This window comes from Charadrius vociferus, unplaced genomic scaffold (genome assembly GCF_000708025.1).
Source record: "Charadrius vociferus isolate BGI_N301 unplaced genomic scaffold, ASM70802v2 scaffold174, whole genome shotgun sequence".
Lineage (NCBI taxonomy): Eukaryota > Metazoa > Chordata > Aves > Charadriiformes > Charadriidae > Charadrius > Charadrius vociferus.
In genome coordinates, this window is record NW_009648441.1 from 893 (window position 1) to 28,611 (window position 27,719).

The window sequence follows — 27,719 nt, forward strand, 5'->3', positions numbered from 1 at the left end:
GGAAGTGAATAAACTTAAACAATGGTGTTTGGAAAAAAAAATACTAAATTCAGTTGGGTGATTATGATGTTGAAATGGGGTAAAATGTGACTTTTAGCACTAGGTATTACTTTCACAGATTTTCAAAAACAACAGTGAGGTGTAAGAGTTACCAGAGAGTGGATGCGGCAGCTATTACAGAGAAACTACAATTTCTGTTGCACTGTGAAGTTGGAAAAAATGATGGAAAAGATTGCCTCCAATGAGTGGAGAATGTCAAGAAGGTTGATTTTATTTCATATTTTTTTTAAAGCAGGCTGAAACAGGCAGTAGGTGAGCTAACTCTCACTTTATTTTGCTAAAACTTTACAAGCTTCCTACAAAAAGACAGGAAAAGAAGAAGCAAACAGCACAGACTTAAGAAATATGCTTTACAGTTTTGTAAGCTAATGTGATCTGGGTGGGCCAGGTAAATCTTTGCCCCCCAAAAAAGCCCACAAACCAACAGCCCATCCATACAACTCACTCTGGGACATCTCCTGTGGAGAAGTGTAACAAGAAAAATGCACGTATTTACTGACGGCAGCGGTGGGAATAGTTTCTCATTGAACAGGTAACAGACTGGTACTGGTACCGCAGTTGTGGGCTAAGGGGGAGAATAGAGAAAGGAGAAGTTGCAGCTGTATGCTTACTGTCTTTTTGAAGTCCTTGAAGTGTCAAAATCCTTCATAGCAGTTGGTACGTTAGTTTAACAAAGCCATCTCTCTGTCCTACACTGCAACTTTCTATGCAATACCCATAGCAGATATCACTCACCGGGCTGTTGCATCAGCTTTTCCATGGTTGTAGATAAGAACATTGTTTCATCACCAAAACCATCTTCAGATGACTCTTCAAGGATGTCCCCAGGATCTGCTTCCTCAAACCGACTAATCATGAACTGCAGGTTGATTGCAGCTGGATTTTCATTTTGACTTCTGATGCCGGTCTACGAAACCATCTGGGCTCTTCTGTTATGATGATCTGCTCCACCTCAGCACTGCAATACCTCCAGGCTTTGTGAATACACACAAATCTAGGTTTTGCGTTAAGTTCACTGTGCAATGGTCGTAGGTCCCGAAGATGCCTGAGCTCTTCTGGAGAAACCCGACAGACGGGCTGAGACCAAAGGCCAAGTCCTGTTCTGGTTGCGTTGTCTAACTTGCTTTCTTCATTTAGACATTGCACCAAGCACTTATTGTCCTGTCTGGGCCCTACAGAAATGGAAGTGCACATCCTGATCTCCTGTAAAGACTCAGGTTGTCCGTTTTGAGCTCTGGCAGCATTCAGATGGTTCAGATGCCTGTGCCACTGGGCTTGCAGGGGGAGGGATAAAAGGGGCATCTCATCTGAGCTTTCTTGTGCTGTTGTCCCTTTCCAGGCTGGCATGTAACGTATCTCTGGGCTTCTTGGCTTATGTTCCCTTAATGCTTGTGTTCCTGTTGTAGGAAGGGGAAGGGAAATAGCCGGGGCTGCTGTGGTGGGAAGCACTGCTGTGGCTGCGGAGGCAGAGGATGCTCTGAGACCATCTGTCAGTGGGTGCTGCTTTTCCTCCTCTATACTCACCGCTTTACAGAGCATTTTAGCACGAAATGCAGAGCTGTGAGGAGCCTACGATTGATAGCAACCGCTTGGTGGGACAATTTGACTTTGCATTTGGGAAGGCTACTAAGGACAGTGTAGAGAGGTCCTTCTGAAATGGCCAGCATATGGAGGGATCTGGGCCTCCTGTCCCTTTGAGGAGATGACAAAAAATGGGAGAGGAATATTCTCCAGCAGTTCTGTCTTTTAGGGACAGCTACAGGGAAGGGAAAACTTCAGCTATGGAGAAACAGGGATAGGAGACAATTACTTGTAACCCTAAAAAAAATAAATAAACATCACTTTGCAGTGTAATTCCTCAGTTCTTTTCCTTGTGAATTCTTAAAAGATCAAAGTTTGTAAATTTTGTAGCATTGGAAGGGAAATACCATCTTTATCATGTGTAAAAGAAAGATGATTCTAGTAGTGAAATGCATCAGTTTCACTTACACGTTCAAGACTGAGGCACCCCTAACATGCTCAATCTTCCAGTATTTTCCGATATGCTTATTACTGAACTGTTAAATGCTTTGCTGCTTCTTTGCTTGCTAAAATATATTAAAATACTAAATCACTTCATCTCAGAAAAACAAGCTTAGCTGAGCTCTTGGATAGGGAGCTAGATCAGGAGTTGCTGGAAAATGAATATACAGTATGAGATCTGAGGGGGAGAAAAAGGAAAAATAATATTTCTGACTATAGCATCAATACTTACATTAGGGGTGAAGAGGTAAGCCAGACCGTCAGTGGCTCCTGGTAGACTGAGGCCGTGAATAAGGAATATAGTTAGGACCAGGTAAGGAAATATTGCTGTTACATAAATTGCCTAAAATAAGAAGACAGATAGACAGTAACTGACAATAACATCGATAAATCCTATATAAGTTATTGCAACATACAATCCTGATAATACTAGATAACACAGCTACAGATGAATGTTGCCATCTTTAAACGAAGCACAAAGTGCTTCTGGGGAACATATTTGTATAAAAATTGATCCTAAAAATGTGTGAGGGGCGATGGGTAGGGCAGAAGCATTTGCAATGGAAAAGCAGCGTCATTTTGAGCCACCTGTAGCACTGTTATCGCTTCGTTGGACAAAGGAGCACACTGAGGTGGTACTAGTGTGATAAATGGGGAAGGCTCTCCTTGGTGGTGAAACTCGGTAGCTGGAGAGCAAGATCCAAAGTGAGGGATATTGCACTTCTCTGTTCTTCCCGTACCTTTCCCGTGGTTTCAATTCCTCGGATAGTGCAGAGATAGACAATTGCCCAGCAAGTTGCTAAACACAAAATGAGCCACCACTGTAATGTGCCACTCTCAGTGACATCGGGTGTTATGTTCAAAGTTTTCCTGTACCAAAAATAATTTACTGTGGTACTTTCATAACATTCTTCGTTGAGCCCTAGGGGAAAAAAAAAAAACAGTGGCAAGCGTAAGAATAAATTTTAAAATTGGTAATATTTTTCTCACTTGCTGTATGGTTAGGAAACAATACTTTGTACTAACAGAGAGTACAGGACGGTCTGTTGTGGCTGCCAAACCAAATACAAGATGGATTGAGCTGGCCTTTCTGCACTGCCTGTGATGTGCAGCAAGACAAACTCTGTCACAACAGGCTGAGACTGCAAGACTTAGGTGAGACCTCCACCAGAACATCACCAGCATTGCTGCAGGCCATAACTTTCTAAATAGAAAAGGTGTCATAGTCAGTACAAGGTAAAATCTGAACTGTAATTGCAGCGGAGACTGTGGAGTTGCTTAGCTCTGTGTCTAAAAGTTGGTGGAGCCGTAACAAGATTCAGGCACCTGAGGATACATCTAAGCCCAGGACCCCCGGGCTATGTCATGGCCCTGTAGTGGGGCAAGACGCGAGCATCAGCCTCTTTGGTTCACGTTTCCAGGAATTCTGTGAGCAGGAGCCCCGGGCACTCCCCAGCCAGGCTCTGTGCCTGGAGAGGAGGGAACTGGGAACATGGCATGTGCCACGACCTGTGCTCACCCCTCTGCCTGCGTGCAACCTGAATGCCTGAAGAGGAGATTGACAGAGGATCTTTAGGAAACCCACTGACCTGCTGTCTTTAGCTGGAAGCACATGTGCTGCAGCTCCTGCCTTTGCTCCCAGCTGCAATCAGGTGAGTCCCGAGAGCCCAAGGCAGCCCTGTGCGTTCGCAGGAGCTCCCAGCGCGGAGACAGCACTGACAGCAGTCCCTGTAACCAGGACGTCCAGCACGCACCAGTGCTGGGGGAGCTCTTTTTCCTTTCCCTGCCGGCTGAGACCTAAATGCATCTCTTCCTCTGCCTAGGAGAGTACACTGATTTTTTCCTGCAGCATCTGCTGAAGCTACTGCTTTGCACGCAATCCCACTCAAGTTTAGCATAGCTTTTTTTTTTTTTATTTTTTTTTTTTTTTCCCCTCACCCTTTCTTCCCTGATTTCGAGTCCTGTGAGCTTTGGCTATCTACTCCTGCTGGGATTACATGCTGCAGCAAGCAGAGTAGCTCGCACAAGGCAGTTTGCCGCTCTCCTGCCATCAAGGGCTGAAAGCCCAGGCTGGAGAAAGGACCGCTGATGCTGCTGGCACGGGAGGGTCAGTCAGTCATCCTGCCGTGACTATATGAAGGGAAGGAGCACGTCTGCGGGCAGGAGAGTGATCAAACGCTGCATTTCAGCAACGTCTTGGTGCTGCATTTACTGGTAGTAAGTTTGCGGTGGCTGAATGAGGTAAGTGGCTACAGGAAACCTCCCTTACTCTGCTGTGCAAACGCCAGAGCTGGGCATGTGCATATATTTTAGGAAGATAATCCTGTGGGTACAAGAAACAACTCTGCCCTCTGTTTTGAATTTTTTCCTGTTGGATGAAATCAACAAATGTTCAGTCAAGCTCTCAAACTGGCCCATTTCCTCCCTTTCTTGTAACCTTTCACTCACTTCTGAAACCCACCGCTCACAACAAAACTCTGAAAACAAAAGAATCAACACTGTGGCAATTAAGCCACTACTAGCAGAGCTCAGGGATCCCCTGAGTTCCTTGCCCCGTGGCTGCAGCTGGGAAGCACACCGTGGTGCTCCCAGGTGACCAGCTCCCTGATCTTGATGGTGAACCAAATTTGGTTCTCTTTTTGCCCTCATAAATTCCTTTTAGGGAGTCTCTTGTTACGCCAGTGGTGTTAATTCAAGTATTTTTCAACTAAAGGGAGGAAGCAAAGTGTTGTGTCTCTTCCATCCTCACCTCACAGCCCTCCAGCCTCTGGAAGAGATGGTGGCTGTGGGTCCTTCTGCTCTGGTTTGGGAGAAAGGACTAACTGAGGAGCCTGATTCTGGGAGAGATTTGTGGAATGGTGCCCCAGCAGCAGGAGAGGCCCCCCCACAACCTAACCCTGGGGAGCAGAGCTGTCAGCCCTAGCTGGGTTGAAGAGAACAGGAAGATCTTTCGAAAGAGCAAAAGAAACCCTGACAGAAGGCATCATAAAATTGTTATTTATGATGTAAAATAGCTGATACTGGTGAATCATCATTTTGCTCGTTTTTCTGTAAAGCCATAACAGGACTGCCAAGTAGTAAAAGGTGTCTGGAAGATGTAGATTACATTAGAAATAATTTACAGATAATACATTTTTAATAGAATGGATGCTGTGAATCCCAGCAGAGACAGCAGAGGAGATTCCTGGTTTGTAAATCTTGAAATACTACAGAAATTCTAGCAGACAAAGAATTAGGGCACCTACCTTTGAAAAGCAAGAAAAGCGACCTGAATAAGTAGCGGCAAAATCTTGACCTCAACTCTGGGCTAAATTCTGGGAAAGCTGGCCTCGCTGGCAAAAGGCTGATGGAGAGGAGTAGTCGTGATTGTGGTCATTGTGGCTTTATGAAACTTTTCAAACAAATCTTGCTCTGGTGAGGTTGCAAGGTGGAGAATGAAGTAATTTACAGGTACGTGATTTCCTTATTTAGCCAAGTGACTTTCCTGTGACAAATTTACACTTGAAAGTGCGGTTGCCACTGAAACTTCATTACACCCGAAGCTGGTGATGCTCTTTCAGTGTATGAGGACGCTCATGTACTCAGCCTTGCTGGTGTCCTCTCCTCAGCTCCGAATTAAAAGAATCGGATGTGCACCTAGACACGCACTGACCAGTGCCATCCCGGGTACCTCTGAATACACACTCTTTGGCTGCTGAATGAAATCTGTGGGTAGCAGCAGGGTGTATGGGTAACGAGCTATGTAGTGAAAAGCTTGGCTGCTCTTCACCCTTTAGTCCCAGTATGTGAGCCTGAAATAATGCCATTTTAGTCTGTGTGCAGCTGAGCCTGGCAGATGGGAACAGCTGCTTCTTGACTCACTTAGGAAGCAGCTCGCCTGGAGAGAGCATTGCCATCATGATGGAGAAGTGCAGGTTCTTCCCATCTTGGCACTGGTATTGAGAAATCCATCATTAAAGGACCTCTTCAATATTTTCTAAAAGATGCTTAACTAAAAATTCAGGTTTTTTGTATACCAATATAGTTGATTAAAAAGTTGATCTCCCAAAGCAGGTTTGGAAAACATTTGTTTAGCTCACTAGTTGTAACATCTGAGAAATGAAAGAATCCTATTTCTTAAGACCCAAATAATTCTCTCTACTTCTGTAACAAAGACGGGAGGACATCTAATTGTCTTCCTACTCTGGAATAGTCCTAAGGTCTCCAAAAGAAAGTTGACTTCTGCTGTCTTTTGTCTTTTTCCTTAGCCTCTTACTCAGATTGTGTTTCTTGCTCTGCCCTGGAGCTTGTTGTCTCTCATGCTCTGAACAAAAAAGAAAGCTGAAAAAATAATTTTAAAGAACTGAGAGCAGCCTTCCTTATCCTGCCTAGGTACACTGTCTTTGGTCTTAGTAAAGGTTTCATAATAGGTAGTGTGAATTTGGTCTAAGCCTCAAAGATTCCCTCTTTAAGAAGTTTCTCTGCTACCTCAAAAGTGTTTCGCTTATTTAGTTGCTCCTTTTTCTTTCTCTCTTTTTTTTTTTTTTTTAATTTTTTATATTATTTTATACCACTCTTAGCAATCTACAGGCAGAAACTAAAGTTCGCCAGTAGGGTTGTGTTTCCTGCTCTGGCAACTCAGCTGATCTTTCTCATGGCAAATGAGCTGAAAGGTCTCTATAAGAGCTTGTTGTGAGTCATAACCAGTGCATCACCACCTAATGACAACATGAAAGTCTCATTTAAAGCAGTTACTGAAAGATGTAGTCATAAGTTCGGTTCTTAATTATGCTAACGATCTCACGTGTCTTGATACACAGTTTATGATAACAGACAAATGTGTTTTGATAAAGCACTATTTCTCCATAGGCAAAGAGCAGAGGGCGCTTTTTCAGACTAGTATTTGTATCATAGCACAAGCATAAAAAAATAAACAAAACATCCCTCTTGCCCTTGCTAGCCCCCAGACTGTGACGTTTGTGATCCTCCTTTTGCTAGCAGTGACACTTGAAATAGTAGTTACCTGTTCTGTTTTCATTTAGAGGACAAACACTCCAAGGAAGAGGTTCTTGGAAGGAGTTTATGAAATACCACATCACCCACGTTAGAACGGTGTTGTAGTATAAGCTCACCAGAACCGACACCATCCACGAACCAACCCCTGCAGAAAGCACAAGATCTCACCTTACAAAAGCTTTGGAAAAAAATATCAGTCACAGCATTTGCTCTTAGAAGCTCGCATTTCCTAATTTTTCAAGATTTTCTGTTTCCGCTCCAGAGATTTTTTCACATGAAAGATGGGCATTTGTGTTCTCAGGAGCCAGACACTGGTGCACAGTCCCCCAGCTCACCAGCCCTGCTCCAAGAAGGCTGACACTCCTCACTTACACGGAAGATCAGGGTTGAAATCTTTGCTCTAGTATATAATACATTGTTTTCTACAACGTGGGATAACTTTAATAGCAGAGACCAAAAGAGGCTGGAGTTTCGCAGCATGCTATAGCTGCCTGAGGGCACTCTTGTGTGGCAAATCATGCACATATGCTCTAAACTGGTAACTGTTCTGCTCCTACAATAAGGAAGGAAGAATAACACCACCACAGATTCTGCTTGCTTGCGTTTTTGCGAAGGGAGGATGGACATGCCTAATTGTAGGAGATGGGTTTAGCTGGAGCCACCACCCTGCTGCCTGGTATTTCTTCCTGGTTGCCCTCTGGCCCTCAGATAACTCCTCTTACCCACCCCTTCTCCTACCACACACCCCCACAGGCATGGCTCTCGCTACCAATCCTATTTTCAGGTACCCGCTTAAAGCAGGGCATGATCCAGCAGTCCTGGCTGGAGCATCTGAGGGTTTTTCCCTGCCCCTGCCAGCAGGAGGGTGCTGTCTCAAAACCTGTAGAGCTGATGTTCAGCCCTCTAAGGGTGGCTGCTCCCATTCGCTTCCAGCCTAACAATGTGCACAGGACACGAGATACAGTTTTTTCAGCATATATTAAATGAAATAAATAGAAAAAAGAAATGCCAGTCCAGGACTGCACACTGGTCTGGTGCACACTGCCATGTGGATTGTCCCTTGTGCCCATCCATATTAATTAATGTCCCTTCAGTAGCCCCACTGTGCACCTCTCTGTGGAGGGTAACTTTCCCAGTTGTTTTGGGCTCTTTAGGAGGTGCCAGGCTCCCGTTCCTGATTTCCTCGTTTTCTGTCCTCTCTCCAGTCTGACTGCCCCTGGACAGAGCAGACTGGCTCCTGGAGGGGCTGCAAGGGAGGAGCGAGAAGCACTGGGGTCACACGGCTCTTGTGTAGGCTCCAAGATATGGTCAGAATGGGGCAGTGTTGGCTGTCAGAGCTCGTGTTCGTAATGCTTCCCACAGCAAAGGTGGGAAGGTTTGCATTTAAGGCTCCCATGGACCTAAAGTAACACCTGATGGGAGTGATAGATAATTACAGAATCGTAGAATAGTTTGGGTTGGAAGGGACCTTTAAAGGTCATCTAGTCTAATGCAGCCCTGCAATGAGCAGGGACATCTTCTGCTAGATGAGGTTGCTCAGAGCCCTGTCCAGCCTGACCTTGAATGTTTCCAGGGATGGGGCATCTACCACCTCTCGGGCAACCTGCTCCAGTGTTTCACCACCCTCATGGTAAAGATTTTCTTTTTACATCCTAAGAAGCACCAGGCACAGGTCTGTGGGAAGTGAGTGCTGGGTGGCAGCTCAGCTCTGGTTCCTTGAGCTAGGACCCCGAGAGACATACCGACTCCTCCGAGGTAAGGTGAGATGGTGTTCCAGGCACCGATGCTGCCTTTCCTCAGGCACTGTCCAAGGGCCAGTTCGAGATGCAACAGTGGGATTCCTTCGAAGAGAAGAGCAATGAAGTATGGGATCAGGAACGCCCCTGAAACACAATTAAGTGCAGTTGAGCCACATGATTTTCTGCATCTCACTGAAATTACTCTCTGATAACTTTTCTGCTTTATAACCCTACCCAAATCCTTGTAGGATGCGTTGAGAGAGGGAGCATTGCTAGGGATACCTGCCAAGTAACAACTGTTACTAGTAATTTTGTTGGTGAAGATGTAGGAGGAAGGACTGGGATGCTTATTGCTGCACGACGCTTCCCCTCAGGCACTGCTACAGCGCATTATAAATAGCCTTGCTATTTTCTCCATTTCCCTTTCTTTTAAGCATCTTCTTTTCTCCCCCTGCTCATAATGCACGAGGGTTTGCCTCTCCCCTATACCATCTGTTTCCCCTTCAGTGCATTGTCTTGTTTCCCTCCCAAAGCTCACAGGCGTGTGCTCCTCTGTCCTCCCCTGGGAAAGCACTGGAGACCCCCAAGAAACCAGGTACTTTATTGCATGAAGTGCTGCTCAGAGCACAGAGGCTCTGGCTAAGGAAGAACTGAAAGCAAGGCTGAAGTTGTGCTGCGAGACGTGGGAGCACTGAAACCCTTTGCATCTTCTCTGTTTTTCTCACAGCAGCTCCCTTGGGCCGGAGGCAGCGCGTCCTGCAGGGTGCCGGTGGACGGGTACCAATCCTGTCAGCAGCCTGTCCCGTCCCTGCAAAATATGGTGTGCAATGTCTCATCTCCCCTGCCTTCCTTCAGAAGGGACACGGGTTTGGGTCTCCCTCCTTTGCACAGATACTGATTTTCATGAAACCAGGAGAGGTTTCATCACTATGTTTAAAGCACGTTCCCATATGACCAATTAAATTAGAATGGTCTAATAGATTGAATTTTATTGCCATGACCAACAATGGCTGTGACCACGAAGCCTCTTTTCTCTGGGGAAACAAAGACAGAAGTCCTGCCTCGGCCCCTTCTCAGTCCTCCCACCACCTCCCACCGACTCTGTGCTCCTCATCGCTCCTCAATAAGCCTGTGCCTTGTCATACCATTTCAACTTTGGTTCCAGATCTCATATCTGAATCTGCCCAGCTCTGCTCTTCCAGCTCTGGAAACCTCCTGCTCTCCCTGCAGGCCGGCAGGGAGAGCGGCTTCACCATCACCAGCTGAGAGAGCAGAGCGGAGCAGCTCGGCTCTCCGCTCCGTCTTCAGCCCGGAGAGGGAGGTGAGGGAATGCACAAGGATCTCTGGTCTCTTCCTGGAACGGCTCCTGTGTTTTGCAATCACGGACTGTTTAGAAAGGCTGGGCAGATAAATCAAATCGCTTGGGCTCGGTATCCCAATAACCGTGCTACCTATTGCGAGGCACTGCAATAACTGCATACAACACCCGGCGAAAGTATGTTGTGTAATAGTTCAGCCCTTTATCAAGAAATACAGAGGAACAACAATCAGCATAGCACTTCTCAATGAAGGACAGTTCTTAATTTGCCAAAGGGTGAAATAGGTGTCCCTCCTTATGATCTGATTTCTTAAGATGTTTTTAACTGCTAAGCTGCAGTTTAAAAAAAAAAAAAAAAGAAAAAGGAGCCTCGCAGTTAATTCCCGGTATGTTAAATCCTCAATTTGGATCCTCGGTACCCCTGCTCCGTAGTCCCCTTGCTTGGAGGAAGCTGTAAAGTGGCTGTTACAAACCCCACATAAGAGAGAGATTTACAGCAGGAGTTAAGGACCACAGTAGTCTGTTTATTTTAAAGTGGTTTACCACCTGATGAAATCTCACCTGGAGCTACCTACCGAAGCTCCCATGTGAATATTAAGGAATTTGCAGGTCTCTTCTGCAAGAACTCAGTAACCCCTCGCCATGCTCAGCCCTGCGCTCTCCTTCAAACTTGCTGCAATATCCCCCTCGGCAGCCCTCCTGAGGGCGCCCGCCCAGCCCTCCTGATAGCCCCATGCCTGGGGCTGGCTCCCAGGAAAAGCAAAATATTCACGCTAGTGACTGGAGCACCGCAGTATGGACCACTCCGCATGCTTGCCCAGCTGCCTTTGGCCACACACAAGCTCCGAGCAGCAGCCGTTTCGCTGCAATCCATGCGATGCCGAGCCCTGGATAGCAGAGCGATCCGTAAGGGACCGCCCTATCTCCCGTATCATATCTCCCTGGAAATAACTGTGTAATAATTAGTGCAAACTGCCCTCTGTTATCTCTCTCTCCTGCTCTGTTTGCTAGTTGAACCACTGACAGCAGAGCATGTTTAGATATTCAGCTGATAAAAGCCTGTTTATTTTGTACTGGTTTGTACGTATCTCCAGTCATATTTACAGCACGGCAAAACATAATGTCACACTTGGAAAGAAAATACTGGTTTTCCATTAGAACAATATAAAAAGTATGCTACCTGCAAATATGAAAATACAGCAGAAGACTGGGCTAAGAAGAAATAGTTAGCAGAGCTAATCTTTCTCAAACCTAATTCAAATAAATGTTTTGTAGTGTAAAATTATGTTTTCAGTTATTCATTCCTTTGCTTTACAGTATTTTTAGGCAAAAAGGAAATAGTCAGGAAAAGCATAAAGAGTCTGCTCAAGCACTTGAAGCTTACTTTTTTCCACAATAAAATCCCCCACCCATAGAAAGAAATAGAATACTGGAAACGTATCAGATACCTAATAGTGAGTGGGAACCCTCTAGCACTGTATAGTCAAGGGCTCTGTTTAATTGACAGGTAAGGATGTGCCAGAAGGCAGAATTTAAATACTTTAAAAAAATAAATATGCCATGAGAAATCTAAGTGTGGAAAAGGCAAGAAGAACATCCAAGAAGCAGAATGAAGCAGCCAGCTGGTACCTAACACAGAGCATGTGTCACAAACCAGAGCATTCAAACACGGGCAGTGCAAAACCTTATGGGCACCCATCTGATGTGTAGCACAGGTACAGCAGAAACTAGGTAGGTTTGGCTCCCATGAGGCATGGGAAAAGGAAACTTTAGCAAAACAATCATAAAGTGCCAGTAGCAAATTATTCTCTATCTGGATATTCTAGGTATATTTATATCCAGTTGTTCTAGACCTATATGCCCCACAGTGAAAGAAAAATAAACGACACACATAAGAATCAAAGGTTCCCCAGGGGGGAACTTCTAAAAGTTTACCTTCGGTAACTGTTTTTGTCTCAAAAAATGAATACGGAAAATGATAGTGACCAACATTTGCAAGTACCTTAAAAGCCTGGAGAAAGACCCATAAAAATCAAAACTATCACTAGGGCATGATTTAGTTGCATCCTCGAGGCATGACCTAGGAAAAATTTTGTCTGCACCATTCCATCCATCAGAAAGACACTCAAAATGCATAAAGCCTCCATCCTGCAAGTAGATACATGCACTACTAAAAGAAGGTCAAGGAAAAAAACTCCTCGATGTACGGGCAAATCAGTTTGTTGCTTGTTGTAACTTAATTCATTTATCTATCAGAGTATTGATTAATTCATTTATATATCAGAGTGAATAGTTCTGCTCTTCCCAACATACTCTTTTTTTTTTTTTTTCCAGTATCTTCCAGGTATACCTGTTCTTCCTCTCAGATTTCATTTTCCTTCTGAGGACACAGTGAGCCAGACAACTGCATTTCGTAGCAAGTTGTGGTTCAAATCCCAGCAAAAGGTCAGGTAGGCCACGAGTTATGAAAGTCTGTAAATCATTGCCTCAGAAGTAAACAGTTCTCCCTTTTTAGCAGGACTTTAGTGTTCATGTGTATTTATTTTCCTAGAAAGAAACTGTATTTTATATTAAAGCTATTTTTCAGTTATTCTGTAGGCTTGGGCGTCATGCACATTTTTAATACTCATGGATTAGGCAAGGGTGTATATGCTAGCTATAATCAAAAGTACAACATACAGTAAGTTCCAGCTAGAACTTAGGGGGGGGGTGTAGTATACTCAGATAACTATGTTTGACTGTTGGTTTTAAGTGACAAACTATATACGGAGCCATTTAGAGACTTCTTTTCAGTCCCAGTTGCCTGGGAACCTCTGTGTTTGTCTCCACTTACTGTGGCAAACAACCTTCATATCCATTAGTCATGAAAAGTAAATAACTAACTTAACTCAGGCAATAAATCCAAATAATCAGTAACGACAGCGGGTGATAAATGTCAGCAAAACTGATATTATATTAGATCCGAGTTACTGAATAACACTAATGTGCGATGAATAAGGTCCAGAGGTCTGATGAGAACAGCTGACATGAGACAAACATATAAGGAGTTATATTTATCACTTGTTTTTCAAAAGATCTAGAAATGAGGAAAAGTGCATTGCCCAACTCTTAAACACTTGGGTATCACCTGAACCAGTTGTGAAACTGTGGTCGGTACCCGAGAAGCCATTAATCCTTAGGGCACATCTATGCCGTTTCCATACCAGGCTTTGCTGAACTGGTGGCTGTGGCTGTGGGCACTGAGCCACTGCACCTCCCAGGGCTCCTGGTTAACCACAGTGCCGCTGGTCTACCCCGAGTTCACATCTTCAGGTGCACACAAGCAGGATTTATGCTCCAGTACCCCTGGAAATCTATTGGGCTTTTGCATCTCAGTTGTTCACTTTCAAAAATGCAACCCCAAATCACACCACTGCCTTAAATTAGCAGAAGAAAAATGCAACCACATTATACACTGGCATAAACCTAACAGCTTTGTCTTCTTGGTAGCCTTCATGACTGACTCAAACTCTTCCAACACCAGCTTTCGGGGATAAATCATTCACAAACCTGACAGCACTTTGTTACTGAGTCCATCCTACTGTTGAGTTCCCAGAGCCCTTCGTTAAAATCCTATGACCAAACATTGGCCTCACATCCATACATTGACATTTGTTCACCACTGCCTTGTGCCGCTGTTTGTAGCGATGCCAAGTAGCTGTATGGCCTTACTGAGCCTGCTAGCTATTTTATACCAGTTTTTCACTGGCAAAATGACTACTCACGATGCAAGAGAGTGACTCAACCTTTGTCCCTGCAGCATCTTTCTGTTTTTATTATCTTTATACCTGCTCTAAAACCTGTCTTTTTTTTGTCCCTGGCAGCTCCTGCGGGACATAGCAGTGCTCAGAAGCTGGATACGTGACCAAACAGACTTTCTGAACGCCATGTGGTCTGTAAGACAGGTCACTGTGGGCATCCTCACGCTCGGACTCACGCTTTTCCTGGAGTGGCAGAGGCCTGTAGGGCAGGGACGCAGGGGGCCCCGGAGAGGAGGGATGGAGGGGAGAGATCTAACCTCGGTAGGAGGCAAGTGTTGCTGGTCTTCTGAAGTGAGGCTGGGATCTCTGAAGAGGTTGAAAAACATCTGGCCACAGCTAGACCCCTGCCTCCAGCACTGACAAGCGACCCTTGGTGCTTCATGGGAAAGTGTGAGAGCCTTTTTACAGGCAATAGAGCAATATTTCATCTTAATCTGTAATAGAGATTTGCACAAAACCCTGAAGCACAAAGTTCATGCATCCTTACGCAGTTGGCGGCCCCAGCAGCAACTCTGTAATGGGATGTGTGGAGAAGCTGTGTCTTGCTATGGTCCTGTCTGTTAGTTTCAACCCTCTCACTGAATGCTTTGTGTTAATTGTTCATTACATTATAAAAATATTACATTATTTTAGTTTCATTGTGTTGTTTGCTAATACTGAATGCTCGTTCCCTTGCTCCAAGATAGAAAGGCCACCTGAGATGCTGTAGAGTATTTGTCTGACCTACAGCTCATGCTCCAGAAGAACAGCTTCCTTTCGGGCCCTGTGCTATTTCTGCTGCGGGGATGTCTCTCTAAAGGTGTTTATCATGTCTCATTAATGCATGTATCATTAACTGAAGTGACAGGCTTTTCCCAGCCATGTTCATGGGCAAACACAGAGAAACAGCGCGCTTGCACCGATGACTTTCTAACCACCCAGTTATGGCACTCATCTGACAGATTTTCACTGGGTTTCACATCTCACAAATAAATAATGGAAAATGTAAGTCTCGTAGGAGGAATCTAAGCTACTGCTTCTTCTCTTTTCTTATTTGAATTTCTGTAATTGTATCTTCCAGCTGTTACATGTTCACCGATAAAGAGCTTCTTGCCACCAAAATAATTTCCATTTGCTTTTTTGAGCTAAATAGCTAATAATTCTTGTGTTATTCCTTGTCCCATATGTTTTACAGACCCTGAAGAATTCTGGGGGCTTTTCTGCATTTTGTCTAATCTTTCAAGTTGACTGTGAAAAGTGGACTTTCAGAAGAAGTCAGAAGTTCAGAAGTTGCTTTAGTATCAGTAGCAATATCTCCACCCGCTTCCTAGGGCTCTGCTTATATATGCAAAGATTCTCTTTGTTGATACAACCTGCTATACCTCATTCATTCAGCTACTTTTCAGAGTCTCTAAGTGGCTACCTCTTTCTAAACCACCTCCTTCCATTAAAAGCAGAGTCCATTCTTGGTTCCTTGGTTGATTCAAATATATGTAGTTAATCAAGTAATACAGATACCTTGGTAGAACAAGCTTGGATTTAATAATTTTTTCTGTTGTGTGACTGTTTCTCCAGGTTCGAATTTCATGTTTCTCCAGTTAATTAAAAGGTATTGAATAATACTGGGCTGAAACAATTCGCTATCTCACTCTGCTTTAGACAGCTTACCACTGCAGATCTCAAAATGGTGAATGGTGAGTTATCAAGTACTCTCTTACGATCCATTTATATTTGCTAATCAGCTGCTTCTAAAGCAATTCTTTGTGGGAATGGTGCCCCAGGACAGGCTTGGACAGCTGTCTGCACGACCTGGCAGGTTCCTCTTGGTGGTCCATCAGCTGAGCATTTTAAACAGCCCCGCAGACATTGAAAAGCTCAATTTAGTTTTGTGCAGGGGCAGTTCCAGACAATGAGGCAGCAACTAAGAGCATCAGAGAAAGGTGGGGAGCGACTCACTCACCTTCCCAAAGGAAAGTGCAGCGACCATTTGTCTGGGAGCTGGTTCACTCAGGCCTCCCCAGGACTTCTCCATTTTCCTTAAGGTAACGAGCTGCAGGTTCAGTTCCTGCTCCCATCAGAACTGTAGCAGCAACGTAAGAACTTTAACGTCAGTTTTGCTGAGATTTAGCATCAGTCTGGTCTTATTTCCTAAACAAATGCATCATTTTAAAATTAAATATACTTCTATAGAAAAAGCTAATCTAACGGGTGCAAAGCATTTATGAGAATTAGATAGTTAAAAAGAAAAGTCATGCAAATATATAACTTCCGTGCCCATCATAAGTTAGTATATTTATATTAGAATTGTAGTTTAATATTTCAGCAATGTCCCATTTCGATCTTACCGCCTCCATGTATCTGACACAAGTATGGAAATCGCCACACGTTCCCCAGACCGACAGCAAATCCGATACAGCTTAAAATATACTGGAACTTATTGTCCCACTTGGGTCTGCCATCTTCTTTAGGGATTTCAGGCGGCACTGATAAATCTTTTGACATTTTAATGAAATATCCTTGGCTCCTTAGCCCCTTTCCCTATAAATGGGAGGATACTTCAAAACCTGCTTCTCCTACAGGTTTTAGGTGGGGTGACTGGAGGATCCTGGAAAGAGAGGTGGAGCTTTTTATGTGATGCAAAGGAATGTGTAATTGCCAAAGCTGCAGTTTAAAGACAAAACCAGGAATTATTATAGAGAGAGTTACCACTCTGGATTTTTTTGCAGCTCCTTCTATAGTTAGAGAACTTGGGAATATGTTGTTAATGGGTAACTCAAGATCAAAGAGATTTCTATTTTCTGTTCTCCTTCTGTTCTCAGATACTTTCAGAGAAGTGTGACGCTGAATATAATTAAAAAGAAACCTTTTTAAAATTATAAAATACTTGGAAAAATCTGTAAATAAAGTAAGTGTTGCCAATTACTTCCTTAGTTTGTTAATAGAAGTAAATGAATGAAGACACCTTTTGCAAGTGCAAAAAGTAAATTTAAAAAAAAAGGCAAGAACAATTAGACTGTGTATGTTCAGACACTAGAATTTGGTCCATTTTCACCATAGCTGCTAGAGGTTAATCACTTCCCACCTGTCAATGAATCCCAAGTGACTATTTTTATTGTTCATTAAATAGTTACTGATGAATGCAAGAGCTGAGTGCTTTCCTTCAATTGAAAGTGTGTGAGAACACTTTTTCTGTTGTCTTTCAGTTATCCCAGGGTACTGCTATTTTGCTGGCCAAATCAGTTCACTCCACACTCCACAGATCAGCCAGTCAGCTTGCTTGTGTCACCAAATCAACATGCTATGCCTGGATTCCCCTTTTTGAAATGGGAGGACTATTTAAGTGAAGAAGATGATTTTTTTTTTTTTTTTCCCACCAAATATACTTAGAAATAAAAGCCCTGCTTTGCAGCTAAGCACACAAATATGGTCAGGTTGCAGGTCATCCAAACAGAAGCCGCTTTCACACCTAGGCTCTGTGAGTCTCCCCAGGCAAGCACAGTTCATCTGCTTGCAGCTCTGCAAACGTCCAGATCCACAGGCGGAGCAACTCATCTTCCAAGTCCCCTATCAGGATGTCTCACAGGGCACTCATGAGTCGGTGCACGCAGCGTGATTTGGCAGCGCTTACACAGCATCGCTGCTGCTGGGGCACCCACCACCATCGGGCCCGGTGCTGCTGCGCTTCAGACCGGGAGATGCCTTGTGCTGTGCTGGGAGCATTCTAGCAACACACTCATTTCCACACCTGCGACCCGCACTTCAAACTTGATTGTACTTATTCTTGGTGGCTGAGCTTTTTCTCAACAGGAAAATCTGACAAAACTTTTTTTCCCCATTAGAGAATAACATCTTTAAGTAGTTTAAATAATTACTCACGTTTAAATCATTTTTAAAAATTTGAAATTGGAATGCAAATGAATTTAATCATTCAAATACACTTGTGATGCCTGGTACTTTACTCTCCAGTTAGAGCAGGTATACTACTCTAAGGATACACTCTAGAGCAGATGAACCCTAAATATCCCTATTTCTTGTGAGAGAGTTTTTTCATTATAAGGGAGTGTCAGGTTGTCAATTGAATCGATTCTTGCCTTAAAAAGTGTGCATAGAAAGAGGGGCAAAGTGATACAAATGTGTTGCCTGTGTACAGGGGCAGCTGGATGAAAGGGACCACCTATGCAGAGGGGACATTCTGGCATTTAGCCTGGGTGCTCTAATGGTGCCCCTTTCTCTCTCCAGTGACCACAAAAGGAATGGAACTCAGCTCCTCTGGGTTTCATGGAAATTAGAAACCTAATTTAGTTGTAAGGTAGGGGTGTCTGTGCACATATGTTTGTGTTCGTGAACTAGAGCTACCCACCTTGATTGTGACAGATGAGGGCAAGAAGCTTTGCATCACTTGGGTGCCTTGGATCCCCCGCCAGCATGGACCCCCCCAGGGAAGTGATGCTCCCCTTGTTCACGGGTGCCAGAGAAGGCAAATTTTACCATTTCCTGAACTGCTGTTGCCCCATTGCAAGATTACCTCTTCTCTCATCAGCCAAAGCAGCACTATCTGGTGGGAACTTGGAAGTAACAGGCAGTCATGGAGGTGAGCTGGAGACTCCTGAGGTAATAGGAGCCAAGAGGGATACACCAGTGAAACACCCCAAAGGAATTAAGGGGTGTTCCACTAAGAAGGTGACATGGCCGACAGCCCAGCTGAAGTGCCTCTACACCAATGCACACAGCATGGGCAACAAACAGGAGGAGTTGGAAGCCACTGTGTTGCTAGAAAGCTATGACTGAGTTGCCATTGCTGAAAGTTGGTGGGATGAATGCCATGACTGGAGTGCGGCTATTGATAGCTACAGGCTGTTCAGAAGGGACAAGCAGGGAAGGAGGGGTGGAGGCATTGCCCTCTACATCAAGAAATGGATAAAGTGTGAAGAGCTGTCTCTGAAGAATAGCCAGGTCGAAAGCCTATGGATAAGAATAAAAGACCAAGACAACAAGGGGAGCCTATTGATGAAGCCTTTTTACTCCAGCTACAGGAGGCATTGCACTTGCAGGGTCTCACCCTGCTGGGGGACTTCAACCACCCCAACATCTGCTGGAAAAGTAGTATGGAGACTCCTGGAGTGCATTGAGGATAATTTCTTAAGCCAGGTAATAGCCCCACCAGAGGGGATGCGATACTGGATCTGTTGGCCACCACGGCAAGTGAGCTAATTGGTGACAGCAAGATTGGAGGCAGCCTGGGCTGCAGTGACCATGCACTGGTGGAGTTCCAGTCCTGAGGGATATGCGTCAGGCGAGGAGTAAAGTCAGGACTCTGCATTTCAGGAAAGCAAAATTCCAGCTCTTCAAGGAGTTAGTCAATAGGATCCCCTGGGAAACTGCCCTCAGGGACAAGGGAACTGACAGAGCTGGCAGATCTTTAAGGATGCTTTCCATAGAGCGCAAGAGCTCTCTATCCCCAGGTGTAAGAAATCAGGAAGGGAAGGCAAGAGACCGGCATGGCTGAGTTGAGACCTGCTGGTCAAACTAAAAGGCAAGAAGGAAATGCACAGGCAGTGGAAGCAGGGACTGGTGTCCTGGGAAGAGTATAGGGACACTGCCCAGTTCTGTAGGGATGGAATGCCAAGGCACAGCTGGAGCTGAACTTGGCAAGGGACGCAAAGAATAGTAAGAAGGGCTTCTACAGGTATGTTAGTCAGAAAAGGAAGGTCAAAGAAAGCATACCCTCCCTGATGAGCAGGACTGGCAAACTGGTAACAACAGATGATGAGAAGGCTGAGGTACTCAACAACTTTTTTGCCTCAGTCTTTACTGACAGCCTCTCTCCCCACCCCTCTTGAGTGAATGGACTGCAAGGCAGGGACTGGGGGAGCAAAGTCCCTCCCACTGTAAGAGAAGACCAGGTTTGTGACCACCTGAGATACCTGAACATATAGAATTCTATGGGACCTGATGAGATGCATTCCAGAGTCCTGAGGTAATTGGCTGATATAGTTGCAAAGCGACTCTCCATGATATTTGAGAAGTCATGGCAATCAGGTGATTGGAAAAATGGAAACATCGCACCCATTTTTAAAAAGGGTAGAAAGGAGGACCGTGGGAACTACTGACCTGCCAGCCTCACCTCTGTGCCTGGGAAGATCATGAAACAGATCCTCCTAGAAGCTATACTAAGGCACATGGAGGACAGGGAAGTGACTAGAGACAGCCAGAATGGCTTCACCAAGAGCAGGTCCTGCCTGACCAACCTAGTGGCTTTCAATGATGGAATGACTACATCAGTGGACGAGGAAAGAGCTAAGGATTTCATCTATATGGACTTCTGTAAGGCCTTTGACACGGTCCCCCACAACATCCTTTTCTCTAAATTGGAGAAGTATGGTACCGTATCCTGGGCTGCATTAAAAGAACTGTGGCCAGCAGGTCAAGGGAGGTGATTCTGTCCCTCTACTCCACTCTCGTGGGACCCCACCTGGACTACTGCGTCCAGCTCTGGAGTCTTCAACATACGAAAGACATGGACCTGCTGGAGCGTGTCCAGAGGAGAGCCACAAGGATGATCTGAGGGCTGGAGCACCTCTCCTATGAGGAGAGGCTGAGAGAGCTGGGGCTGTTCAGCCTGGAGAAGAGAAGGCTCCGGGAAGACCTGATTGCGGCCTTCCAGTACTTAAAGGGGGCTTACAAGAAAGATGGGAACAAATTTTTTATCAGGCCCTGTTGCGATATAACAAGGGGTATTGGTTTTAAACTAAAAGGGGGAGGATTTACACTAGATATAAGGAAGCAATTGTTTACAATGAGAGTGGTAAAACTCTGGAACAGGTTGCCCAGAGAGGTGGTAGATGTGCCATTCCTGGAAACATTCAAGGTCCTGTTGGATGGGGCTCTGAGCAACTTCATCTAGTGGAAGATGTTGCTGTTCATTGCAGGGGAGGTTGGATTTTAAAGGTTCCTTCCAACCCAAACTATTCAATGATTCTATGAATTAGTAAAAAATCCAGAATTATAAATGAATCAAAATGTCATTCTCATACTTAGAAACATTTTTATTAAATATTTTAAACCTCTCCACGAGACAAATAACGTTGGTGGCTTTGTGCAACACAGGGGCATGTAAAGTAAAACAATTTAATGTGCAAGAGAAGTCAGTATTAAATTATCCTTCATATTGGACACCCAGCGAGGATGATTGGACATGGAAGAGTCACTTATGGCATGTCAAGTGCAGTGCATCCCCAAACGGAGAACTGCAAGCCAGTTTCAAAAAAGCTGGCTTCAAAACCAGAAGGAGGACAAGTGATTTGGTCTGGTCCCCCAATCACTTGCTATGTGGCTGTTTTGCTTGCAGGATTCAAGCCATTAACTCTTCACAGCGCATTGCATTGTTAAGTAAACAAATGTTTACCTGGAAACAACACATAGTTATCCTTTTATGAAAAAAAAAAAAATCCGGATTCTTTAAATAAAATATTTTTACTTTTCTCACTGATGAAACATTCTTCCACATTTTTAAATGGTTTTATGCTGAATTCTTTAAGTTTCCATTAACAGAAGTCTCAGATGTGGAGGTCATAAGGCCCGTACGATCATTTTTTTTCTGACAACAATTTCTGATGGCTTTGTAGATGGCAAAGACAGGGATGGCCAAACTAGGCACTCCAGCGAGGATTACAATAATAGCATACACCCAGCTGGGATATTCAACCTTCTGTGTTTTGGGGAAATTCTCCTGAAAAAGCAAACAATCAAGTCGTAGAAAGTCGTGAGGAGCAAATACGTGGGAACGCACACAAGTTCAATAATTCAACAGATCAGAAATGTAATCAGAGCAGTAGTTAGTCACAATGTCACAATAATTTGCCAATTACACAGCAGTTTCCAGCTCAAGAGTTTCCAGTTGCAGCTGTTCTGGGCTTATTTTTACTGATGGAGAGAAGATAGCATGAAAGAAGCAAAAGCCAGGAAGGGAGATTGGTGGGACTACTTCTGGCACTCCTCCCAGTCTAAAAGGAGTGTGAGGCTGTGGAAGGCTCACATTCTACGAGGGCTTGGTGGCCAAACAGCCTTTGGGTGGGAAGACTAAAATCAAAGAGTGAGGAGGGAAGTGAAGTTGCCAAGGAGGAGATAAGCAAGCAGTCCCATTTCCCCATTTTCCTTTCTCTCCCCTTCTGTATCTCTCTTATGAAAATAAAAAATAATCTTTACAAATCAGGTATGCTGCATGACTGTTTCTGCTTTAAGAGTGGCAACTGGTATAAGGCCAGAGAACAAAAAGCAGAGCTAGACAAGCAGGGAAGAGATGGGGCGATGGAGAAAATGATGGGACCCACATGTTTTCTACTCTGTCCTTCCATTCTGTGCACCACATACAGCTTTTTGTTTTGCAAGGGGAGGGAAGGAAAAGTAGGTAACTTATTGCTGCAATTATAATTTAAATCTCCAACACATTTGGAAGAGGAACAGAGAAATCTGGATATTAATATTAGTTAATATTCATTTCACCTGTCAGTGATGAGTAACCAGCACGACGGCAGTGCTGTGATTTTAAATGCACACAGAAACAAGTGCAATATCAAAATAGTTTCACAACATTTGTCAACATAGGAAGGTTGTGACATTTCCAGCTTGTCTATAATCCCTACCGGTGAACCAACATCTTTTTCAGCCTTGCCTGACAACTGGACTAGTTTCGGTTTTGTCCACTTTGGAAAAGCTACTCAGGTGTCACTATATACCAGTTGCAGTCATCACAGCTGAATTTAGAAGTTATTTTTCTCAGTGTAACTTGTTATTTTTATTTTATGTCTTGTAGTAAGTTTTTTACTGGAAAACTGTTTTGGATGGGAGATGAATATAACTGACTATGACTCTTATATTAAAGAAGAATGCATAAAATATTCTAAATAGATCTTTTGGGTTTATATACTTACATAGCTAGGGTCCCAAACGCTGTAAAGCAGTTCTTCATTGACTTTCACCACAAAATAAAAGAAGAAGATAACTAACATAATGAGAGGACTGATAACTCTCCAGGTAATCTGCCAGAAAATGTTGGGCTTGTGTCCAATCATGAACTCAATGTCCTTGTTAAACCTAGAAACAGAAAAGGGAAGTTCAGGACAGTAAAAACGGGTGAGGATCAAAGGGTGCCTGCCCATAAACAGGAAAGTTCAAACTACACCAAGCTGTGCTGCCCTTTGCTGATGACAATGTGAAACAAGGACTGACAACAATATCAGGGGTTAGACCTAAGTAGTTCAAATTAAGGCAGATATCACTGTAACCGTGCTAGAACTCTCAGTTCTCAAAAGTAAGTCAGGAAAATTATTTTTGGAAATGTACTTTGTTCAAGAAGTATGTGAAGCATAGGTGAAATAGTTTCGGCACAAAAGTCAATGAATATGGGCTTTCCCTATAACATATTGCAGTATTGTTTCAGGATTTTTTGAAAGCATCTCAGAGCTGCATAAATTAATGCATAAATTAAAAGGAATGACGCAATATTAAAAAAGAGCAAAAGCAAATTGGAGTAATTTTAAAAATTATATGCATAATGTTTGCTTAATTTGAATTTCTATCTATTTTCTCAGGCTGAATACTGAAACAATATTTAACTTTACACATTATTAAGAACACCTAAAAATGTGTTACTTGGGTTATTCATAGAGCACACAATGGACAATGGGGCAAAAATATCTCCACAAGAAGAAACAATCGCTGCATTGAGACTGATACTCTCTGCATAAGTCCTCAACCAATTTATGACCTCTACATATGATCCAGCACTATGTGCACACACTTCTTCAAAAATAGGTATTTCGGAATTTTGGGGCTTCGGTTGTTAGTCCTCTTGTCTGGCTTTCCTGCCTATCCTATGGTGATAAGTCTGAAGGGACTATTCAGTGTGTCCTACAGCTATGAATGACACACAGAATTCAGCTGAGACTCAATTACTATGTAAGTTTATTTTATCTTTTCATCTCTAACTTCTAAGATCTAGGTGTCATTCGGAAAATGATACGGAGCCCCGTGTCCCAACTGCAGAGCGCATCCAGGTGTAGTTCACGTGAGCATCATGGGCAACACGCAGGTTCTCCTTCAAGCAGGAGAGACATCTTTTTACCAGCGACCTTTTCTTAGAAAAAGGTCACAGAAACTCATCTGGAGCAGATGACATCACCTTTGGGCAGCCCTGAAAAGCTCTGTTCTCAAAGAGGGCTACAGCGATGTGTACTGGCCAAGAACATGAAAGTTTGGTGTGAAGCACTTTTCTGAATTAATCCCCACCCCTCTATGGCCTCAGCCCATGTTTGAGTCCTGGGAATAGTTTTCATTTGACTTTGTAAAGTGTTCTGAGATTTTAAAAGGAAGGAAAAGTGATGAACACAGACTCTTCTGTCCTTAACAAAATAAAATAAGCCTTCTTTCTTTAGGGTACTCCCTCTGCTCGTCTAATTTACCTAAGTTGATTCATGCCTCCTCAGGTAATATAAGACTCTAAGTATGGGAAGATGCCACAAGGGCATTCACCCCATTGCCAGCAGCAGCACAGCTGGAGGGCCTGGCACAGGTTCAAGCAAAACCTATGGGTGGTTGAAGTCCCCGTGCTTTTTTTGTATTCCTTACATATTAATTATGAACAGAAAGATGGCGAAATTTGATTTATTACATCTCTAGGAAGTTGATAGGATAATTACTCACTGCTACGACTGATAAAGTCCTGAACCTGTCAGCTAAGAACGTGTCTCGGCAGCCTTGGATTTGCATCCTGCTGTAAAACAGTGTCTACAGCCTGCCTGGAGATCCCTGCTGCGGACGGTATCATTTAGCATTCACTTTAAACACTCCGGGGATATACCTCTGTTTTAAACTTTCAGCTCATTGCCAATGTGCTTGTGCTTTGCTTCTGCTCAATAAATATTTAATGCAATTATCCTGAAGATGATTTGCTGTAAATGTCACCATATTTAAAATGTAAATGAGTTATAGTGGCACTTAACTGTTGCAAATACGTACGTTCTGATGCTTACTTTAAAAATAAAATATTTGCACTCATATTATTATACTCTAGGGCACTTTTTAATGCTTAATATTTTCTTGCAGTATCTTATGGATGTGTTTATTTCAGCTGGTTGTTATAGACCATTATCTATTACAATGTGTTAATAAAGTGGAAAGCTTTCATGTACAAATAAAAATCCCCACTGCTCTCTTAACAAAGCATTTTTGCCTTTTGTTGAGAACTATTTTAGAAACCTAAATGATATAAGCAACCTGAAACTATAGTTGCATGATTTCGTTGATTTCTATAACAGAAATTCTATGCACTGAGATGTAGCAAGATTGCAGCTATACAACTAACCAATTTATGCACTTGTTTCTAGTAATGTTTAACTTGTATTTCTTACCTGTCTATTCCATAAATGTAGACGACTGAAAACATCTCACAAAATGCAATTATTAGCAAGGGAATAGAGCCAGCAAAACTGTCAAATAGAGCCAGCCAGTAGTTACCAGAATTCAGCACAAAAATATAAGCTAGCAAGTAAGACCCCGCACAAATGAGACCTGTGGAAAAAAAAAAAACAAAAACCCACAAAAAACCTAAACAACAGCACATTTAGGCAAAGAAAGCAAAAGCAAAAAAAAAAAGTAAGATATTTTCCTAGTATCTAGAAAGCTTTATAAGTAACTTTTATTTCAGTTGCAGCTTGAAGGTATCCACTTTCTTTTTTAATGGTACTCTGAGGAGGCATGCTTCCATGCAGGTAAAATGGCAAAACTCTCCCATCATTGCACGGGGGGGAGATGCTGCAAGCAAAACGGGAGAAGGCTGAGGAGAGAAAACGGGTCCTCTTCCTCCTAGTTGGTGCAACAATGTGGCACTGAGAGAAATCCTGCCCGGGTGAAGGACGCAGGTCCTCCAGCTTCCCAAGGGAGGAGATGAGATGATGATCATCATGAGCGGGCTGACGGACAATCCCTGGGGGGAGCAGCTGTCTGCAGGCTTAGAAGGAACCTCACAGGAGCTGCCTCGTGGGGGGACAGGAGAAAACCTTCAGCAGGTCATCTAGGGGTCTTAGGACCATGCCAGATCAGAAAGAAGGTGGGTGGTGGGTTGGTTTTTCAGCATACAAGCTATTCCCTCGGGAGGGGGGATTTACTTGTCTCTAAAAAAACACTTACCAGTAACAAGTTCCTTAGGCACTTTGGGAGGTATAAGCTTAAGATCTTGTAAAGGTACAAGGACACCTTCCATATTTCCAAACATAGATGACAAACCCAAGCAGAAGAGCATGATGAAGAAGAGAATGGACCACAAAGGTGAGACAGGCATTTTGGTGATAGCTTCAGTGAAGACAATAAAGGCTAGGCCAGTTCCTTCGACTCCCTGTGGAAGATTTCAGAAGTTCCAAAACTAGGCTCATCAACATCGCGCAGCACTTGGATTTACATTGGTATTCACTAGACATGGTGTATGCTACACCATACCACAATACTTATGCTTTTTGTTTCCACAAAGACATCTTAATGCAGAAGTATATTTACTCTAATTATAATACAAATTCTATTGCATGGACACCTATTTTCATCTGTAATTCACCACCTTTTCAACCAAGAAAATAAAAAATGTGCACCCATTTCATTCTTCCTGTAACTTTTTTCACCCCGTTGTCAAGATCCATTCTTTCTGCCTTGTGACACACTCGTACTGATGGGGACAGGGCTTACTCCAGCTGTTTCCTTGCTCTGGGAGTCTCTTCCCTAGTCATTTTGTCCCACCATGGTTGCAACCAGCTAGTTCCACAGAAATACCTGCTGCTATGTTGCCACCTACGTGGGGTCAGCTTAGAACACTTGTGGTTTTAGTTACGATTCTGACAGATCGCCAATACTTTTCAGAGGAATTAAAGAGTTGATCTCTTCACAAGCAAAATGGGGTAAACAAAAGAAGTTCTTCAGTCCAAGAGCATTCCAATCCAATTGCAATCAATCAGTGGAAATATATGAAAACCCAACCACCTCAGAAGAAAAAGCATTAGGCAATTAAAAAATTGCTCTGCGTTCCTACCATATTTATGGTATTGATATGAGTCAGGGTGTTAAACTTACATCATTCAGGAAACTTTCCAGATTACAGGTTTCAAACTTCAGTTGTGCAAAAGTCCCCGGGTCTGTCATGTTACATAGCTGCTGCATTTGTTCAAAGTTATCTTGTGTTACATTACCTTCTGGCAAATCAAATGCATTCATCAAGGTAAGAATATTTCTGAAAAAGTGAAATACAAGTAATTTGGAATTGTTTATTTTTAAGCATCCTCAGGATTCATTTTCAACATCAAGCAAGCTATTAAGAGCATGATGTCTTTTATAAAGATACAAGGGAAGCTATGCTTCTGTTGCTCAGGATCAGATTTTGAAATTGGGAAGTCCGGCACTTTTGTGCATGTGCGGTTCTTTCTCTCTTCTTTCACGGTGAGTCTAACACTGCAGGGATGACAGCTAAATGGATGGGCGCTCCAGGGACCTCTGCAGAAGTTAGGTGCCCATCTTTGCACTGCAGACTGGGCACCAGTTCCCAGATTGAGCACCTTCTGGGAGCGCGTATGGTGTCTGCAGTTATGTATCATGTACCTTTACAGCTGATGTGGAGGAACTTGACTGCAACCCACAGGGTCTGGCAGCCCCGCTTAGAAGGGAGTCTGAATTGCTCTGGTAAAATCAGGTACTTCTGATGACACCTAAGCATTTAAGCTCTCCAGGAGGCAACCTAAATACAGAGCTGACACAGGCACCGGGGTATAT

At 43.6% G+C, this 27,719-nt stretch overlaps 2 protein-coding genes across 2 annotated transcripts in view; both read right to left on the reverse strand.

The window, feature by feature from the left end:
- LOC104286809 (sodium-dependent neutral amino acid transporter B(0)AT3-like) overlaps window positions 1-16,415 on the reverse strand; it is a gene marked incomplete at its 3' end in the record, with an annotated part of 16,888 nt that extends 473 nt beyond the window's left edge. The window contains exons 1-6 of the mRNA XM_009885448.1: window positions 16,259-16,415; window positions 8,820-8,960; window positions 7,085-7,222; window positions 2,823-3,004; window positions 2,315-2,425; window positions 796-967 (exon numbers count right to left, since the gene is read on the reverse strand). Coding sequence (XP_009883750.1) covers window positions 796-967; window positions 2,315-2,425; window positions 2,823-3,004; window positions 7,085-7,222; window positions 8,820-8,960; window positions 16,259-16,415 — 901 coding nt within the window. The remainder of the gene's footprint in view (window positions 1-795; window positions 968-2,314; window positions 2,426-2,822; window positions 3,005-7,084; window positions 7,223-8,819; window positions 8,961-16,258) is intronic.
- Window positions 16,416-21,407: 4,992 nt separating this feature from the next.
- SLC6A19 (solute carrier family 6 (neutral amino acid transporter), member 19) overlaps window positions 21,408-27,719 on the reverse strand; it is a 23,623-nt gene continuing 17,311 nt past the window's right edge. Inside the window, exons 8-12 of the mRNA XM_009885433.1 lie at window positions 27,027-27,183; window positions 26,100-26,304; window positions 25,322-25,481; window positions 22,844-23,006; window positions 21,408-21,642 (exon numbers count right to left, since the gene is read on the reverse strand). Of these exons, the coding sequence (XP_009883735.1) occupies window positions 21,433-21,642; window positions 22,844-23,006; window positions 25,322-25,481; window positions 26,100-26,304; window positions 27,027-27,183 (895 nt within the window). The 3' untranslated portion in view covers window positions 21,408-21,432. The remainder of the gene's footprint in view (window positions 21,643-22,843; window positions 23,007-25,321; window positions 25,482-26,099; window positions 26,305-27,026; window positions 27,184-27,719) is intronic.